The following is a 20,644-nucleotide window of genomic DNA, read 5'->3' on the forward strand; positions in this document are numbered from 1 at the left end:
GGGGCTCATCTGGGTGTCCTGGTCTCTGCTGACGATCAGGGCTGTAGACATCATCTCTTGGTGCTGATCCACCATCTGATCGGATACGGACTGAGAAACAGAATAGGAAAGAAACAGACAGATATTAGTGTAGATGCAATTCTACTTACGATGTAACGAGTACATCGTGTGTTATGGGGAGTGTTCCCGGTTCCGGTTGATCTAATTAATGCAGCCTAACAATCCTTTAATGGATTTGAATAATAGAAGCGTATTAGTGTGTTATGTGTAAGCCAGTGTAAGCTAAGCCATTCAGGGCTTTATAAGTAATTAACAAGATTTTAAAATCTATCCGATGTTTGATAGGGAGCCAGTGCAGTGTTTACAGAACCGGGCTAATATGGTCATATTTCCTGGTTCTAGTATAGCTGCTGCATTTTGGACCAACTGTAGTTTGTTGATCAAGCGTGCAGAACAACCACCCAATAAAGCATTACAATAGTCTAATGAGTCAGAATCTGTGTCCCAAAGTTAAGTGCACACACTTCGAAGTCCATGGACTTGGAAGGCCACGCCTCCGAAGTGCACAAAGGACAAGTGTATGGCTGTGTCTCATTTAGAAGGCTGCGTCCTCTGGAGGTCGAATCCTCTGGAGGTTGCATCCTCTGTAGGATGCGTAACGTATATGAAGTGTCCTCAACCTAAAATTAAACGAGACGGCCTTCGTAGGACAGGCGGAAAAGTAAACAGGAAGTATCACGTTGATTTGCCAACACATTTAGAGCGTCGTTGCACTCACACTACTTAAATGAAGGAAAATTATTTCTAAATTTGGAAAGTAATTTTTTAAAAAAGGTTGTTTTATTTTGCTCAATGTTTGAGGAGCTGCAGCGTTCGTACGACAGCTATTAGAGAAAAAAAAGAAAGAGGATATTAAGAACAAAGTTTATCCGTTTTTACTGGAGACCATTTAAGTTAAGTTGAAAACATCACATCTGCGCTTGTGTGTACATCTGCCGGCACCGGCATTTTTCAAATTAATGACGGTTGTTTATGGCGACACAAAGAATTGTGGGTTATCTGTAGCAGGGAAGGATACACCTGATGCATCCTCTGAATTCCTGTGAAAGAAGGCCGCATTCGGAGTGTCCAGTGATTAGCCAAGACCAAGGCCAGGTAATTTACACTGGTTTGCTGAGTCCTTAATTGCCGGATTACAACTTTAAATGCAGGTATTGGCTTGGAGCTTACTTGAATAATGTAATGATACATATGAAAAACTACAAAACAAAACCTAACCCTAACACACACACACAGCAGTTCAAATGCTGACTGATATCTTACAAAGGTGCGATTTTATAGTTTATTGTCTTGACCATGGTGTTCATATGTAGACGGGTTTGCAAACTGGACTTTTTAGGAAAGCATAAAAATAAAAATAAAAATTAAATAAAAATAGGGCATTGTTCGAGTCCTTCAGATGCAGCCTCTGATATAGTTAGCAACAATTTGTTAATATTCTGACAATAGATTTTGTTACTTTCATTTTCAAAATAATCAGTGGTGGACTGTAGGGAAGTACATTCATTAAGTATTCTCGTACAAATGTGAAATACTAAGTTTTCTTTGTCTTTTTTTTCCCTCACAGGACAGCAACACTACAAAAATATGGTCTTTTACAACATGATGCATTGTTGTAGATTAAACTACCCAACAGTAGGCAACTTTAAATTGAACAATCTTGAACATATTCAGAAGTAAAATGCAGCATACACAGTATAGTGCAGCAGTAATATTAATGCAAAACCATCCCGACTAATTCTTTTTCAGAACAATACTGTAAATACCTTTACTTTTACTCTCAATACCTTAAGTATATAGAGTATGTAAGATAATACTTTTAATTAGAGGATAGATAGTTGTTCCAGGTTTAGAATTTTCATTTTTGGGTGAACAATCCCTTCAACTAAGGTTTTAAATATGACTAGTTTTTCCCCAATGTGGTATTACTACAAATAGTTTACTAAAGTACCTCAATATTTCTTCTACTAATTACTTTGTCATAGCTCTAAACAATTTCTCTTTTCCTTCTTTCCCTAAATCAGACCAGACCCCTGTACTGCAGGATAAAGCTGAATGTGCCAGCACTGGACAGGTTTTTAATGGTTTTGGGCTGAGCAGGGAGGCCCTGACAATGCTACTGGATCTTCAGAGAAGTGAACGATGGCACGGATGGGGTGCCATAATCCAGACCCTGGTATTTATTTTCTGTCTGGCCAGTGGTGCATCATACAGAGTGGTCTCCAGAGTGTTTGACATGACATGTCCACCGCATTGTCCTCCGAGTCGCTGAGGAGGTGCTGGCCATTCACCAAGAGATTCACCTCCCGAAGACCCCAGAACACATGGAGGCAGGGCTGGGCTTAAAATTGATGTTGTTTTTCTGATGTTAAACCTAAGATATGTTGTAAACAGTTGTAAAAAGTACTTTCAGTAATGTATAGAACAATTTGTTTTAATGTGTAAAAAATTTATTTATAGGACAAAAAAAGTTTTTGTAAGCTGCATTAAAAAAATGAACAATGTACATAATTACTTCCCTTTTGTTCACACATGTGAATATGCATAACAAAAAATACAAAATGTACAGAAAGTACTCAAAATAATGAATAAATTACATTATAAAAATGAATAACGTATACAACTTACCATTTCGTTTTTAACTTGCATCACAAAAATAAACTGCAGAAATTAGGTTGTTTCATTGACAGCGTTTACATGCGCACGAATATTGCGATTATTTCCAATAATCAGAGTAAGGACTTAATCGCATTTTGATGTTTACATGTCAAGAGCAAAGCTCTTACTCCCGTTTACATGCAATTTCCATTATTCTTATTATTCGCTAAGAATTGTGGTTAATTTTTTCACTGCCATTATTCACATACCCCATTGGACAGCACAAATGATGGACTCAGAAAGAGCAGTGTTACTGGTCGCTGTTTTAATCTATTTACGTCTAATACATAATGATTTTGTATCGCTGTATTCCACGCTTTTTCGGCGCCATGATAGAAATATGATGGGATTTGTTTGCCTATACGCTGCCGTCGCGTTCTGTTCGTCCTTTCTGGATGAGGGTAAGGAACAGAGCAACCTGATCTCACAGAATTCCGTGTAATGTTCACGGACTTAATTAACCCCGAATCTGTGATGGCATCACGGAATCGCCGAAAGTTCCGTGATGGGCTCACAGAAGGCATCAGCCGTGGTCCATGCACGGATTCACTGGTTTCCGTGCGTGGAGCACGGCTGATGCCTGTCACTGACTTACATTGGTATCACTTCTGTGAGCCCATCACGGAATTTTTTTCTGTGAGTCCATCACGGAATTTTCGGCGATTCCGTGATGCCACCACAGATTCGGGGTTAATTAAGTCCGTGAACATTACACGGAATTCTGTGAGATCATGTTGCACAGAGACTGCTGGCAGCTTGTTGTGTTTTCCTCAGAATGCGATGCTTTCTTCCCCTCCATCGTTTCTAATCTCCGTATTATTACAGGTGCGTCACGTTATTCATATATGTCACAAGCGCATGCGCACTTTGGTCAGAGCGGCAATACTGCGATTAAGGTGTTTACATGCCTGTATATTCCGATTAAAATCGGCGTACGCCACCTATGTTAATACGATTATGCTTGCTGCGATTATGAGCTTAATCGTATTATTTAGATCGAAGTATTGCGTTTACATGAGGTAAAGCATCGCAATATCGCCAAAATCTCATTATAATCGCATTAAGAGGGTCCATGTAAACGCACTCATTGACAATGTGACATACCCATTTTTTCCACTGTTTTCTCTTCTTGAGAGAATGATAAATAATTTATTGTCTCTCCATTCTCTCCCTGCTCTCCTGTGCTCTTTTCTCCTCTGTCTCTCCCTCTCTCTGGAATTGGATATCCTCCCTGAGTAGCTCCACCAGCCTCCACTCACTCCCTCACCTGTGCCAGGACACTTGCAATCCTAAGGCAGAGCAAATAAACCATGCCTGTTAACAACAACAGCACAATGGATTTCAGCAAAAATGTGCCTATTAACTTGATTACTTTGTATTTTTAAGACTATTGGCTTATATACCGGTTGTCTTATTATTTGTGGGCTTTGTGTTTAAAAAAAAAACCCTGGCTTTTAACACTTTCGCTAGGTATTTGAGTAAATGAAAACACAATACTTACATTTCAATGTGAATTCCCCACAGAACTCTCATCTGCAGTGTTCTTTGAATATAAATTCCATCGTCATCCGCGCGCAAGTGATTCTGGGATATGATAAGGTGTGAAGTATCCATCAAATGTACACTTCATTTTCCTGGGAAACGGAATTACGGCAACCTTCGTCGTGACGCTGTGACGCAATCGCACTTCAAAGACGGACTTCGGAGTGTGTACACTTCACATTGGGACAGTCTTCGTAGTGTTGGTGTTACCCAATCGCACTTGGAAGGGTGTGCACTCAGATTTGGGACACAGCTAGAGTCATTAATTCAACCGATTCGTTCAAAATGCTGATTTGTTCAGGAGCAAAGCAAATGGGTCATTGAACCACTCACTCAAACGATTCATTCAAAGACTCGGATTCATTCAAGAATGAACCGCCTGTGCTTTAAGTAAAATAAAACACACTGTGTTGTGTCTAAAATGAAATCAATTTATACTCATTATTAATGAAACTGTACTGTCTAAAATAAAAGTTAAGACTGCTGTGTATTCACACTAAAATCAATACTGGTCTGCGCTTCACTATAAAGTATGCATTCGCCCCGTGTTGTCCAATGCGTCACGCAGCCTTGCCACAGACTTTGATAACTGGACAGCTAAATAAAATGTGCGGTGCGCCAAAGAAATAGACTAAAAGGGTAATGTGGCTGCAGATCCGAGGTACATACACATTTCTGCAATAAGCACCTAATAAGCCATATAAAATGTATGCCTACACAGAAGAAAACCTGTCCATTTGTTAGTCTGGTTGTTTGATGAGAGAGAGACGAAATGCAGGAGTTGCAATAAATGCTTTAACGGCGGAGGACTCTTATTCTTTTGCACAGAACTGAAGATGACATGATGACGGCACCGTTTCATTTTTGCTTGACCAGTGAAAAGGGGCGTTTAATTCCCTCCCACAAGTGGAAATCGAACATTCAAGCTGTTTATCCATTTTCTACCCCTGCATGTAAAAAATAATTCTTGTCTTTTCATGTTTTTGATAAAACGAAAAATGAAAATGGTGCCATTTTCTCATGTTTCTGTTTTCAATATTAAATCAAAAAACGAATGAATGCACGGACCCTATAGCCTATATTCCAATATTCCATTATTTCATTTTTCATGTTTCTTCTTTTACCTGATAGTCAGCTTCAGGGTCCTCTTTTTTTATAAAACAAAAGCTATTTTGACTTGAAGAAAAAAAATATACTGGTAAAATTTGTAATTTCTATCGCAATCATTATTTAAATTAAAAATCTAAATCTTTTTTTTTTTGTTAGCAGTGTCAATGCTGCCAGAAAAATCCATTTGTGCTGACATGCTTTTATATGTTGAATTATACCCTTTTATTGCTGATTTTATGAGATTGTGAAATATTTCTTACACAATTACTTTTGAGCATTCTTCTACACATTCTTCTTCTGCGCATTTTTTATTTATTATTATTTTTTTTTAAATAAAACATTCTATGAGGCATTTAGTTCAAGGACTGGGCAAACATACCATACATAGAGCTGTGGATGTTAAAAATCTCAAGGCTTGCTGATCTACCTTTGAATACATGGTCATTTTATGTAACAAGATGAGACGAGAGATTAAATAGGAAGATATAGGCCTATATAAACGCTTTGCATAATACAATATAATATAATTTATTTCTTTATTTTTCACATTTTTAAGCATTTCTTAGGTATTACACTGGGGGTCAGTGAACAAGTTACAGTGCTGGTGTGAGATGAACATTCTAAAGTTTAAACCTTCTAGTTTACAACATGGTAGTTTTTGAATTAAGTGACTTGTACCTGTGGGAATACCTCTAAATTATGAAGCTATAAAGAGTGCAGAGGGCTGCTCTAAAAAGAACATATCCAACATTCAGCCTTCTAGCTTGCTCAAGGCTTGCTTAAAGTGTGTGGGCTTGTATGGGCTATTATATAACAGTTCTGATATAAAGTTCTTTCTTGAAAACCCATTATTGCAATTTTAATCAATTTTGTTTTTTTAATGTTGGTGTTTTTAACCATTTCTTTTCCTTTTTTGCATTAACAATTTATCTGAAAGTAAAATGAATATGATATTATGTGTAGATTTTGTTCGGAGGCTACTTCTCCCTGTGTGATAGATGAGACACTATTAAACGAGAAATGAGGAAGATTCAGAATAATTTTACATTTTTTAACCAGAGAAAAGAGGCATATTCAGAATAAATTTGATTCGACATTTTGCAAGTAAAACTGTAAATGGCCCATGTGCCATTATCATTTAACTACTGTTTTGATAGAAATTAAGATTTCAAGTATGCTCAGTTTTAGGGAATTGAAAGTGTGCATATTATACACTTTAGGATCATTATTCAGATTATTTTATGTTGGTTATTTTACTGTAATGTCATAATCAGTTCTCCCAGAAAAATAGCTTTGCTTACATATCAGCACAAATTTCATTCAATAGATGAAATCTTTTCCAGTTTCTGTGTTATTTATTTATTTATTTTTGCTCAACGAAAACCTGTATGTCTCACCTCTTCACTAAACTGGATTAGCTGTTATTTGTGCAGTATTCATTGTGTCTATTCCCATGTGGTGATCACAGTAGGGGTCAGTTCCTTTCTTCATGCTCTTTTGACTGTAATTGATTTTCTGCGTTTGGACATAAAACTATATAATCAATAGGCTAAAGAGAGAGGAGTCAGCTCTGATTCATGAGCCTCATTAAACATTCGTAAAATGTGAATGAGGTGATTTGTTAGATGCTAATCTAAACCTGTAAATAAAACAGCAAGCAATAATTTATATTAAAGGCTGTACAACAATTAGTTCTGGTCCTCAAATTTGATTGGCTGAGTAGCATAAATACAGTCCAACAGCACTGCGACCTTTCACTACATATATCACTCTGCTTGTCTGTGTTTGTTTGTTCCACACATACAGCACATGTCCATTTGTGGATTGTGCGCCATTCACTCAGTCCATTTGCAATTTGTTTAAAAACACTGTCTTCAAAACTAATTAATTCACAATCGAAACAAGTAACTATCTGAATCATTAAATCATTAATATAACCAAATCATTCAAAATAAATTATTTTAGAAACTAAACAATTGACCGTCCTTATAAGTGAATTATCGAATCATTTATTTAACAGATTTATTCAGTGCATTGAATAGCTTTAGATTTATTCACAAACTAAAGTGAATCATTGGATCATTAATATAGCCAATTCATTCAAAACACTGATTCATTCAGAAATTAAACAAGTGATTGTCACAGTGAATCACTGAATCATTTATATATTTAAATATGATAATACTTGCAAGATACAATCAGTGCTTGTTCCTTGAATTATTTGATTTTATAAACATACCATCAAAATGCTTTAAGAAATCATGCACGTCCTATAAAGGATTTCATCTATTTGTTGAAAACAAAGGCAACCCCATTCATACACTGATCCCCTTCTGATATTAGCTTACATTCACCCATCAAAACTGCCTCTGATTGGTGGAGAAAGCTGGGGGAGGAGCCTGGGCTCAGTGTGCCAGACAGTGGCTGTGGAGGCAAGAGTATCTCACTCGCCTGACTGCCAAGTGCTGGATGCTCTGGAGACTGAGTGCCTCACTCTGAACGCTGTTTGCACTTCAACAGTGTTGAAACAGAGTCAGCGTTTTCAGATTCGGTCAACTGATGCTGTCTCCTATCCTCTGATTCTCTGTCTGCATGTTTCTGTCTCAAAATTTTTTATTGATTTATTTATTTTTGTTTTGTGTAGGAGGCTCTTGCAGATCACTGTCGAACGTTTTTGCTGATTTGGAGGAAGAGTTATCACAGAGGTGAGGTGACGGATGCTCACACAGCACCTGCTTTGTTTGATCTATATGACGGATGATGTTCAATTTGAATTCACCTGAATGAAGTAGACACATATCAACCCACTGACTACGGATATTCAGGGAAATGAACACCTCACACCATCATGGACTGCATCATTCGTACCGGAATCACAGCCAGGGAGCTTTACCGGTGGGAAAGCCTGCTCAGGGCGAGAGAGGATCAGCCTCTGGATGCTATGAGCAGCTGCTCATCTCCACAGAGGTCTTCCTCACGCTCGGGCTCGTCAGTCTCCTGGAGAACATTCTGGTGATTGCGGCTATTGTCAAGAACAAGAACCTTCATTCTCCCATGTACTTCTTTATCTGCAGTTTAGCCGTGGCAGACTTGTTGGTCAGTGTCTCCAATGCCTCAGAAACAGTAGTGATGGCACTCATCACTGGGGGCAACCTGACCAATCGCGAGAGCATCATCAAGAACATGGACAACATTTTTGACTCGATGATCTGCAGCTCGCTGTTGGCCTCCATTTGGAGTTTGTTGGCCATTGCGGTGGACCGCTACATCACAATCTTCTACGCTTTGCGCTACCACAACATCATGACCCAACGGCGGGCGGGCACCATCATCACCTGCATCTGGACCTTCTGCACGGTTTCTGGCGTGCTCTTTATCGTGTACTCGGAGAGCACCACCGTTCTCATCTGCCTTATCAGCATGTTCTTCACCATGCTGGCACTTATGGCCTCGCTCTATGTCCACATGTTTCTTCTAGCCCGACTGCACATGAAGCGCATTGCCGCCCTCCCTGGCAATGGCCCAATCTGGCAGGCGGCAAATATGAAAGGGGCCATCACCATCACTATCCTGCTGGGTGTATTCGTGGTGTGCTGGGCTCCCTTTTTCTTGCACCTCATCCTCATGATCTCCTGCCCTCGGAACCCTTATTGCATCTGTTTCATGTCCCACTTCAACATGTATCTGATCCTCATTATGTGCAACTCGGTCATAGACCCTCTCATCTATGCCTTCAGGAGCCAAGAGATGAGGAAGACCTTCAAGGAGATCTGCTGCTGCTGCTGTGGATTGACCTCTCTGTGTGTATAACCTTTTTACTGTTTCATGTCAAGGTACTGATTGTGAGATGTTGGCTTGCAAGGCAACACTAAGCAACTGTCACTGGATGATGCTGAGAATGTAGAAGATCTAATTACACTGCATAGCTTGTGTGATTATTCTGCACACATTTATTTGATACCCAGAGAAATATGATACTATGGCAGTGCTGACCATGAAAAAATGCTAATGTTAATGACTCAAGGGTTCATTGACATGCTGTTTTGGTGTTTATTTATATTTACAAGTCTCATTCATTTTGCCTGCTGAATAAGACATCAAAAAGTCAAAGTGGCAATATTTAAAAGCATTAAATGACAGAAAGTCCATGGCACCGTGTGTGTTGTGATTCAGTGACTCAAGCACATGCACAATATTTGGCAACTGTGAATATGTTCTCTTAGCAGGTTGATACTTCAATTATTCAGCTTGAGAACCATTGCTGCTTAATAAATGTGTTTCAGATTTATGAATTTATTTTTGTATTTTGTAAGTTAAGATCATTTTATTTTTATTTTTTTGTAATGCCATTTCATTGTGCAAATAAAACAATATCAAAACCAGTAATTATGCCTCATATTTTCTTGTGGAATTGCTCAAACGTTAGTAGATTTGATGGTCTCGTAGGGATTTTGCTTTTGTGTCTTAAATTTGATTCCATTTTCCTTCCTTTCCAGCTTCAGAGTCATGGAGCTCAAAAAGTAAATGTCTATACTAAAAGATTGAATACAAGCTCTTAAAATATATTTATTTTATCAGTCTGTTTTGAAGGTTACCACATTACGCTGAATATAGACTCTCATCTAGTACAACTACAAAAGGAAGGATTTTTGTCAGTTTGCACAACCATTAAGCTCTCATTTACATTCCTGATTTTCTTCTCTGCAGTAAAATTACTTGACCTTAAATCAAGGCCAATGCAACTGAATGCACTAAAGAAAATATTGGGATTAGTTTTCTCAGCAGGCTGAGGTCTGTAAGCTATCCGTTGGCATTCCTGTTAGCAATGAAAATGTCTCAGCTGGTGTCTGACCCTCTGGAAGTACACAATTTTGATCCGGCTTTGATCATGGGCACTCTTTCCTAATTATAGCTAATTTGAGCCAATCACCTGCAGCTGTATGTCACAAATCTCTAGAGCAACAGTAAAAATAATATCATGGTCACCGATTAGATGATGACACCACAAGAACACTGAGACTCAAACCCTTCACTAGTAATTATCCCAATCTGTGACATGAAATTCAAGTCTTTAAATACAAATGATATATATGGCACTTTTAGTACAAACTCTAATATAATTTAATATACATTTACTTTTACATTACAATTAAATTAATTGATGTAGATTAAATGTACAATTAAATGTAAATGAAATCACACATAAAAATAATTAAAACAGAGCAGAGGCAGAGTTAAGACGGCTAGATGAATTGTGTTTGCACACTTCTCTAGGTACTTATTGAATCAGGCCCTCTTCTCCTTTAATACATGAATTACCCTTCTGCCCTTTTTACATGCTTGGACAGCTGCCTAATTAAGAGCCATTTCCCATTTGTAAACCCCGGGGATCCTCCTGGTCCAGGGATCTTTTTCAGCTCAAAGAATTTGAAAAATCTATGAAACAGCCTGTTCATAGCCTGTCAGCCAGTATAGAAACCTATCCTATTGTTATTAAGTTAATTTATTAAGTCTTTATTGAAAATGAAACACCTTCTCTGCCCAGCAAAATATCTGAAATTATGTTCATGCAGACTGGTCACCCATTAGCATGTGCAATTAATCACAGTTTACCAAATTATTCAAAAACAAATTCAACAAGATATTACAATCCCCAAGATCTCTCTCTCTCTCTTTGTTACACACGTCTTAAAAGCTATTTAGAGACTGAGCCCTTTCTAAGTATAGCCTAGTTGTTCCATTCCTTTTGGTTGCAGAAAAGCATTCATTATCAGAACAACATAAGGTCACCTCTGAGTAATCTATTAATCAGTGTAAGTGTGACATGAAGCCCTTATTTGGGCTTTCTTCCTTATTCATAAGGCCTGCTGATAGTGAGCGAGTCATTATGTTAATTAACATGTAAAAGTCCTGTAGAGATCAGTATACATTTCAAGAACAGGAGTGTCTCAGATTGCAGCTTCATAAGAGGCTTAACAATCATCTCTTTGGTCCCAGTATCACATCGCTGAATAAAAAACACCTTTTCTGTGAACACGTGACATGGTAAGTGCTTCTTCCACGTGCATGATAGATTTTCACAGCTTCAAATCCTTTCTAGGTATGCATGAAAAGATATCTTTGAAAAGGAAATGCAAATGTGTGAAAGAGGCAATTTCATCTTGTACAAGCAAGCAGATGAGTAAGGGGTTTCTCTGTAATTCTCCTGTTTGGTCACTCAGATTGATTGGCTCTAATTGAGCATGGGCATTAGCTCTATACCCCATGGCCGTGTCTCGGCAAATCAGGCTTCCTTATAAAAGCATGAAATTATTTGTGAAAGGCTCATTTTCTTAGTTATTTGAGCTTAGCTAAGGTCAGAGAAGATATCATTTGAGTATTTTATTTTGTAAAGAAAGAAGGGGAAAATACAGCAATGAGCCTAAGAGCATCATGATTGGTCTTGACAATAAAGCCTGCAATGGATGGATGGATGGATGGATAGATAAATAAATAAACGTGGCCCTTGTTAATTTTGACTTATTTAACTCTTATTTAATTAATAACGATGCTTTTCATTTAGCTAAATAGCAGTAAGGTGTTTTGATATACTGTTTATTCTTTGTGTTTTCAACAAACCTATGCCAGTTAATTAAAAGTGATCATAAACACTCAACTGTTTCAGGTCAGCGAATCTGTAAGTTGTTTGCAGAGGAGTGTCTATAGACTTATTCATCCGAATATTTAATTAAGTAGGTGTGGTAGATAATGGAGGCTTATAAGGGATTGTAAACAGCTGTTGTTGGTAATTAAAGGGATGTTTACTGTTTTGTTTAGTGTGTTTTCATTTGTTTCAGACTCACACAGAGTCATCAGTATGGCGATTAATGTTCCCTTTAAAGGGATAGTTCACCCAAAAATGAAAATTCTGTCATCATTTACTCACCCTCAAGTAGTTCCAAACCTGTACGAATTTCTTTGTTCTGCCGATCACAGAGGAAGCAAGTTTGCAACCAGGCTTTTTTGGGGCACCATTGACTTCCACAGTAGTAAAAAAATAATAAAAATACTATGGAAGTCAATGGTGCCCCAGAACTACTCTGTTTCCCACATTCTTCAGAATATCTTCCTTTGTGTTCAGCAGAACAAAGACATTCGTACAGGTTTGGAACTACTTGAGGGTGAGTAAATGATGACAGAATTTTCATTTTTGGGTATACTATCCCTTTAAGTAAGCTAGACCTGGTTCAAATGCATATTATTTTTTGTCAATATACCTGGAAAAGAAAGCTCCAGTCTAAAGTAAATGTAGTTGCCTTGTCACATGATTTCTATTGAGAAGTTCAAATACATATGAAAACAAGTGCAATTAGAATTTATTTCTGTGTTTTAAAAGAGTTTAAAAATGCTAGGTTGTAGCCATTAAATTAAAATAAAATAATCAGAAAGAAACGGATTAGCTCACTTTATTAATTAAGCTAGTATAATAATGAATTTATCTGAGATGTAGAAATGTAAATAAATAAATAATTAAAATAAATAAATAAACAAACAAACAAATAAATACCTCTTATGTGATCTGTTCTATTTCTGAATTAAAAGCCTGAGGCTTGAATTCTAGACAAAAAATAAATGTTGGCTAAAAGTAGTTTGGTATTATCTTTTAAATATTGTTGCAGCAATTTAGTTTTAAAATATTATAATTATTTGAAAACCGTTTGACCTCCAAAGTCAACCAATATGCTGGAAGCCATTTAGTTATTATCTTGAAAACCAGGAAACCAGAGAGGTCTCATAAATTCAAGGTAAATTTTTAATAGCCTGTTTAAAAATAATGATTGAGTTGTGTGGTGCAAGGATTTGGAAGGATGCTCTTCTTAATGGTTATATCGTTCGACATTTTTAGAGCCATTAATTGATTGATTGATTGATTTATAATGAAAATGGTATAACGATTTTTCGTTATACCATTGTATGAAACCACCATGTATGAAATACACCATGTATGAAATACATACCATATGTATGAAACCACCATGAATACATAAAGTTTCACAAATTTGGCTCTTGGAACTAGATTTTTGAGGGATTTCTCCTTTTTGTAATCACTGACATTTTTATTTGTTACTAAGCTACTGTATTTATAGTAAAAGGCACACTTTATTTATTCACCTTTTGTTTATTCACTTGAGATGCATTTTTGACAGAAAGACATGGACGGAAATATGATTACAAAAAATAAATAAATAAACAAAAAGCCATTTTCAGAGCCAGATACAGACACTTGTGTATTAAATAAACCTACAGAATAAAGGATATTACATTTTCTATCACAGAACTGAATTGGGAAAATTCTGGCTGAGTTTGAGATTTTTTTAAGGCTTTTTTAGGAAATTACATTTTAAAGTAAATGGTACTGGAAAAAGCAAAAATAAATGCATCTGCTTTTATGCTCAAAGAACCAAACCAGCTCAACAAATGGAGACACTAAGAGCTGTCTGAATATCTGACAAGAGACTCCATTAAATTCTGCTGGGTAGAGAGCATACATCTCCTTAATTGATTGATTGTACATACATTTGATGAATGATCTTGATATAGAATAATATACTGGACCTGTGGGATAGCAACATCATCCATCTGGGCTCAGTCAGGCTGTTCAGCACGATGACATGCATCCACCGAGCCAACTGGCACCATCACTCGATATGCTGCTGACTGCACTGTGACATAATAACCAATGCTGTGAAAAGCAGATGTGCATCAGTTCATTGTGTTTCATTTAGTTCAATCTGTCACTGAAAAGAAGAAACATTCATTACTCTTGATAACATTAGCTTAAAATGGAATATTATACTTTTAGCTATGGATAGAAACTCCATTTTAATAAAAAATTATGAAATAAACATTCAGAAAAGGATGAAAGAAAAACAGCAGAAATTAATTTAAAAACATTTTTTTAAACCAAATGAACCATGAAAATGAGAACCAGTTTCAATTACACCTGCAAGATAACAAATGGCTTAAGATGATATTCACAATCACGTTGAGCTGCTGAGGCAAGTCTATTTTTGCCTTTCATGATTGCTTTGAAGGAAAATAGGGAATGAGATGTGAATAAAATGTATCCATTAGGGAGTCTAAACGCTGTGGGAATGGTGTGTTCTGTGTGTTGTGAGCTGCCTGTCTGCATCTCATCACACTGATATTTAGTGCAGATGAGAACACTCACAACCTGGCATAATGCCCCCTTAGACATGATGCCAAAAACGGTCTGACGCACCTCAAAGATGCTGCTTTCACTCTGTGAAAATACAAATGACAATTAGCCTTATGCAAATGCCAGTGCTTTACATAGCACATTTTAAAGACTTCGCCATGATATTGGATTGTGATCGGAATGAAGGTTGTGCCAAGAAATACGTATATTCATAAAATGCTATGTTGAAAGTTGCTATGGATAAAAGTGCCTGCCAAATGAATACATATAAATCAATTAATTCACTGTATTGATACGAATACAGTGGTGGTATGTGATGGAATTTTCCAGGCAGGCTGGAGTGTAAATTAATATTGATCAAACCTGCTCTCCTTACATTGTTGAAATAAAACGATAGTATGTTTTCCATCATATCCCTTAGCTGATAATTATTAATCCATACATGAATGATCTCTCTCTGAAAGCTTAAAATAGCCTTGATTATTTATGACACATTATAATCTTTCTGATTACCAACACAACACTAATAAACATAGAAATTGAATAGAACGAATCATGCAGGACCATTTATCACAGATCAGGGCCGTCATTGTGAATGAGATTTTTCCCGGGGACTGGATGGGAGGAGGGGCCACTAAGGGCCTCTATAATATATCATACTCACCTTCATGTGGGGCCGCCCCAGATCATGTGAATTTTATGGTTAGTGATAATGAAAATGACTTGAATACCTCTTCTACAATTAACTTATTTTCAGTTTCTGAATTAAATGTCTGATCAAAGATTGGTAGCTAGTGCTCCCCAGTCCGTCCCGATGGCTACTGTGGACCATCAGACTCGGCTACGCGTTTCAGTGTGCCCGGCGTCCCCCCAAGTTCAGGGGCATCCGGTTCACTTCAGTCAAGGCAGTCGATGCCCCTGTCTTGCGTGCGGAAATCGCAGTCCTGCTGGCGAAGGATGCGATAGAGCCGGTCCCTCCAGCCGATATGAGGTCAGGGTTTTACAACACAACACTAATAAACATAGGAAATGAATAACTGAAGTTATGAATAACTGCGTTGGCATATTAATTGTCTCGAGTTGCTGGCAGTACACCTTGCCCTGAGCTGCCTCAGAGGGCGCCTGCGGGGCAGGGACATTCTGGTCCGCACGGACAACACTGCGACCGTTGCGTACATCAACCGGCAAGGCGGTTTACGATCCCGTCGCATGTCGCAACTCGCCCGCCACCTCCTCCTCTGGAGTCAGAAGCATCTGAGGTCCCTTCGTGCCATCCACATCCCAGGAGTGTTCAATCGGGCAGCCAATGAGCAATCTCGAGCAGCACTTCCAAGGGCCATCTCGAGCAGCAGTTCACCATCCCCAAGTGGTTCAGCTGATTTGGAGGCGGTTCGTTGCTCAGGCAGACTTGTTTGCATCTCCAGAAACCACCCACTGCCAGTGGTTCTACTCCCTAGCCGAGGCAATGCTCGGCACAGATGCACTGGAACACAGCTGGCCCCGGGGCCTGCGCAAATATGCGTTTCCCCCAGTGAGCCTACTAGCACAGACACTGTGCAAGATCAGGGAGGACAAGGAGCAGGTCCTGTTAGTGGCTCCATGTTGGCCCAACAGGACCTGGTGCCCGGAACACACGCTCCTCGCGACAGGCCCTTCCTGGCCAATTCCTCTGAGGAAGGATCTGCTCTCTCAGAGACAGGGCACTCCCTGGCACCCGCATCCGGACCTGTGGAAACTCCACGTGTGGTCCCTGGATGGGACGCAGAGGTTCTAGGTGACCTACCCAGGGCTCACAAAATCGCAAGCCCGACGTCCCGGGGATATTGTGTTTTCCAGTTGGGCTACCAAAATGTATCACTGCCTGCCTGACGGGCTCCTTAAATACAGATCTCCCACGGATCCTTAAAAACTCTTAAAGTGAGTTGTATCAAACTTAAGGCCATTAAAAGTTTTAAATACGTTAAATGGTATAATAAATGTCTTAATTATAATTTCAAGAGGTCTTACAGTTGGGGACGGAAAGACATGAGTTGCGATACGGCGCGGATGTCTTTATGTGAATGTATCTGAAGGGAACCGATTGTCCTCAGAAACGTGTCGTTGGCATTTTAGTTTCATTTTACCTATAATTCCTGATAAAGCAGAGTTTATGAGCGCGGAGCTGCTTTGTGTACAGCGTTTCCCAGGGAAACCACAATATTTCAGCCCTCCTAAAGCGCCACTTTGTGGCAGAGAATGAATTTGCATTTCCAATAAGCCTTTCTTGCTGTTTATGGTCAGATCAATGCAAATATCAACTTTTTACGCAGCAAACACATAGAGTTGTAAATGAGAAAGAAGTTATGCCTTCTAAAAAGTTAAACAATTAAGATAGTAATATTTATTCGTTTAAATTAATATAATAATTTATGTGCTTGATTTATCCCTTTTCATAAAAATGGTCTATAGCCTGAAACGCTGTTGTATAAGATTTTTGTTTTTGTGAAAACCTGTATCTGAACTGTAAATCATGTACTTTTATGGCTCAATACTGTATGTTACCATAGACATTGTCCAACCCCACTCATACTGTATTCATTTTACTTGTGCTGCTCTTAAAATGGGTCATAAATTGCCTTAAATGTATTTAAAAAAATTCTGCAGATACCCTGTAAATAGTGAAATAAGATTCCTTCCTTCATATCTGTTGATATTTGTGTATTGAAAATATTTTTGATTGACATTTAAACTCCTATCTGATTTTCTATATTTAAAAAAAAAAAAAGGTATTTTTTTAATTTGGGCTAGTTAATTTAATTTTCGGGCTACCAAAATCTGAAGAGTACCTGCCTGAAGAGCTACCAGGGATTTTGAAATTTTGCGAGCCCTGCTACCCCAGGAGGTAGCACTCGCTATCGCTTCATCACTAGCACCGTCCACTAGATGGGCCTATGCTCTGAAGTGGAACCTGTTCATCGAATGGTGTTCCTCTCACCATGAGGACCCCCGGAGATGTTCGATCAGAGCCATGTTTTCCTTCCTGCAGCAAGGGTTGGAGCGTAGGCTGTCCCCCTCCACCCTTAAGGTTTACGTTGCTACTATTTCTGCCCACCACGACCCTGTAGAGGGGAGGTTGGTGGGGAAGCATGATCTAGTCGTCAGGTTCCTTAGGGGGGCCAGGAGGTTAAATCCTCCTAGGCCTCCCTCCCTACTCTCTTGGGATTTGGCATTGGTGCTAAGAGCCCTTCAAACTGCCCCCTTCGAGCCAGTCAGTCGAGTTGAAGTTTCTTTCTATGAAAACCCTACTCCTGACTGTATTGGCCTCGATCAAGAGGGTGGGGGACCTGCAGGCATTTTTGGTCGACGAATCATGCCTTGAGTTTGGGCTGGCTGACTCTAGTGCAACACTGAGGCCCCGCCCGGCCCCGGCCCTTCAGGGACCAGGTGGTGAACCTGCAAGCGCTGCCCCTGGAGTAGGCAGACTCAGCCCTAGCTTTGCTCTGTCCTGTACGTGCACTGCGACAGTAGTGGATAGAACTCAGAGCTTTAGGACCTCATAACAGCTATTTGTCTGTTATGGAGGACAGTAGAAGGGGAAGGCTGTCTCCAAGCAGAGGATGGCCCACTGGATAGTGAATGCCAGAACCTTGGTCTATGAAGCACAAGGCGTGCCCTGCCCGCTCAGGCTGTGTGCTCACTCCACTAGGGGTGTCGCATCATCCTGGGCGTTGGCTCGTGGTGCCTCACTAGCAGACATTTGTAGAGCTGCGGACTAGGCGACTCCTAACACATTCGCAAGGTTCTATAGCCTGCGTGTCGAGCCGGTTTCCTCCTGTGTTCTCACCTCAAACGGGTAGTGGCACTGAGAGGCCCGGTTCAGAGTTGGCTTGCGGTGTCCTTAACCCTCTGGGGTCGACAAACGCGTATACGCGTTTTGAGGCAGATTTTCCTGATAAGGCCAAAATGAGCTTGAATTACTCTGCCATTTTTGATCGTATAGATAAGAGCAATACACCATTTGAATCTGTAAGGGGTCTACTTTTATTTGTATACACTCATAATAACAACTAAACTTTGTGCTTTTGAAGAATAAAGAAAACAAACAGCGTGTGCTCTCTGTCTTCTCCGCAAAACTGTTTTTAGAAACGCGTCACTAAAATGAACTGTAACTCAGCAAATACTTCACACAGAGACATGGGAGTTATATCTATAGAAAGCTTGAAGTGTCTACTTTGAAATGAATCTTATCGAAAACAAACATTCTGTGATGGAGTAATCAGTATGAAACCAACACGATGTTCAGTCTGTCCCGTCTTACTCATTATCTCTAATGAGATCCCGCCCCCGCGCGGCTCGTTCATATGTAAATAGCCGCGTGGGACGTGCGCACGTGCAAACGCCCAACACAAACAAAGAGTGGAGATCCTTATCGCGGCTACTGTTACTGTTAGCGCTGAGTAAAGGAAGGATTTCCCTCGAAAGAAGAACAGGATTTCATCCAGCAGAGGAGATCAATCTGATGAGTAAGTAATGTTTCTTTTTTGCATTAGTTAACGTTTTATTGTGACATAAACTTGAACAGATTTACTAACAGTTAGTTGGGGTTTTCCCAAATGACAACATGATGAATGCTAGGCCTCTAAGAATGTTTAGACCATGTTTATTATTAATACTCTGTTCACAAATAGATTTTAATAGCATGCTAAACAATAATAATTAGTTTCTCAGATATAAAATATCATTTTTTTATAGTACAAAGTACATAGTTTTATTGTACAAAGCATGCTTGAGTCTGTGGCTACAGAATCATATCATAGACTACTATAAAATCATACATATAGACTATATGACTACAAAATCATAGTTGGGTTTTTCCCAAACTATAATTCCTGACTACAATGTTTGAAATCGTGTAAAACATTTTTAATATGAGGGGCAATTCACTGTATTTAAATTTCTTACGGCGCGATGATGTTTTCATGCTCTATATAAAACAATAAAAGTAATATAAGTGTACACTGTAACATGATGAACGCTACGAGTCTAAGTATGTTTAGTACATTTTTATTATTAATAGCCTACTCTGTTCAGAAATAGATTTTAATAATGTGCTAAACATTAATTAGTTTCTCAGATATAAGATTTCTTTCTCTTTTTTATGATGGTACAAATCATGTGTGAGTCTATGGCTACAAAACCTATGTATATACATGTATATATGTGTGTGTGTGTATATATATATATATATATATATATATATGCATGCATACATACATACATACAGATGTTCCTGATATTAACATGCTCACAAATGTTTTTTTTGTTTGTTTTTGTATTTTATTGAATCAGATACCAGCATGTATCCTGATGTCTCTTCAAACTGTTTTCCTCTGAGAGCGCTGTACCAACATCAGATGTTCAACTACACTGATATTCTATGTTAAAACAAGCTCCTTTTCTACTGATTATGTTTTTTTCTTCTTGAATCCATGGAAAGAAGTAGAAACACTTAAATAACACACGTAAATATCAGGTATGATTTACTTGTTTCACTTGCAGAACAGAATCTGTTGCAGGAATGACTCAAAGTCTGTTCACATCTCTGTGGTTAGATCAGTGTGCACAATAATGTGTCTTTGACCTTCATTATGTATGTTTTGATTATACTGTGTTGTAAATAAAATACAAATAATTTAAAAAAACCTTTTTTTCAATCTCCTCACATTCTCTCTTACCTGCCTCACAGTCACACTGATGGGCCATCAGGGGCCATTAGGGGAGGGCCCTTTGTCTCTCAGGTGAGACTTACTTAATATTCATGGCCATTGCCACTCCCTCGCATATAGACCCTCGACCACAAAACATGTCTTGAAAATTTTAAATCAATATATTGTTTTCTGTGAATGAGTAAGCAAAATGATTTTCACATAATTTTGAAGTAAATATTCTAGCCTACAAGACTGATTACTCAAAAGTCTTGTTCAGGACTATTTAGTGTGAGTTTATAGCCTTATTTCAGCTACATTTTTTTTCCCAAAACTTACTAACCACGCATAATATTTTTATTCTAAAAAATGCAAACATGTACATCCATCT

At 38.5% G+C, this 20,644-nt stretch overlaps 1 protein-coding gene across 1 annotated transcript; it reads left to right on the forward strand.

The window, feature by feature from the left end:
- The first annotated feature begins 8,027 nt into the window (after window positions 1-8,027).
- mc4r (melanocortin 4 receptor) lies at window positions 8,028-9,180 on the forward strand. The gene has a single exon (XM_058754366.1). The coding sequence runs from the start codon at window positions 8,200-8,202 to the stop codon at window positions 9,178-9,180; it is 981 nt and encodes a 326-aa protein (XP_058610349.1). The 5' UTR covers window positions 8,028-8,199.
- Window positions 9,181-20,644: the final 11,464 nt, after the last annotated feature.

Source organism: Onychostoma macrolepis, chromosome 02 (genome assembly GCF_012432095.1).
Source record: "Onychostoma macrolepis isolate SWU-2019 chromosome 02, ASM1243209v1, whole genome shotgun sequence".
In the NCBI taxonomy this organism is placed as follows: Eukaryota; Metazoa; Chordata; class Actinopteri; order Cypriniformes; family Cyprinidae; genus Onychostoma; species Onychostoma macrolepis.

What these genes read in the sequence shown, in the direction of transcription:
- mc4r (XM_058754366.1), top strand. Translation starts at nt 8,200, where the DNA reads ATGAACACCTCACACCATCATGGACTGCATCATTCGTACCGGAATCAC.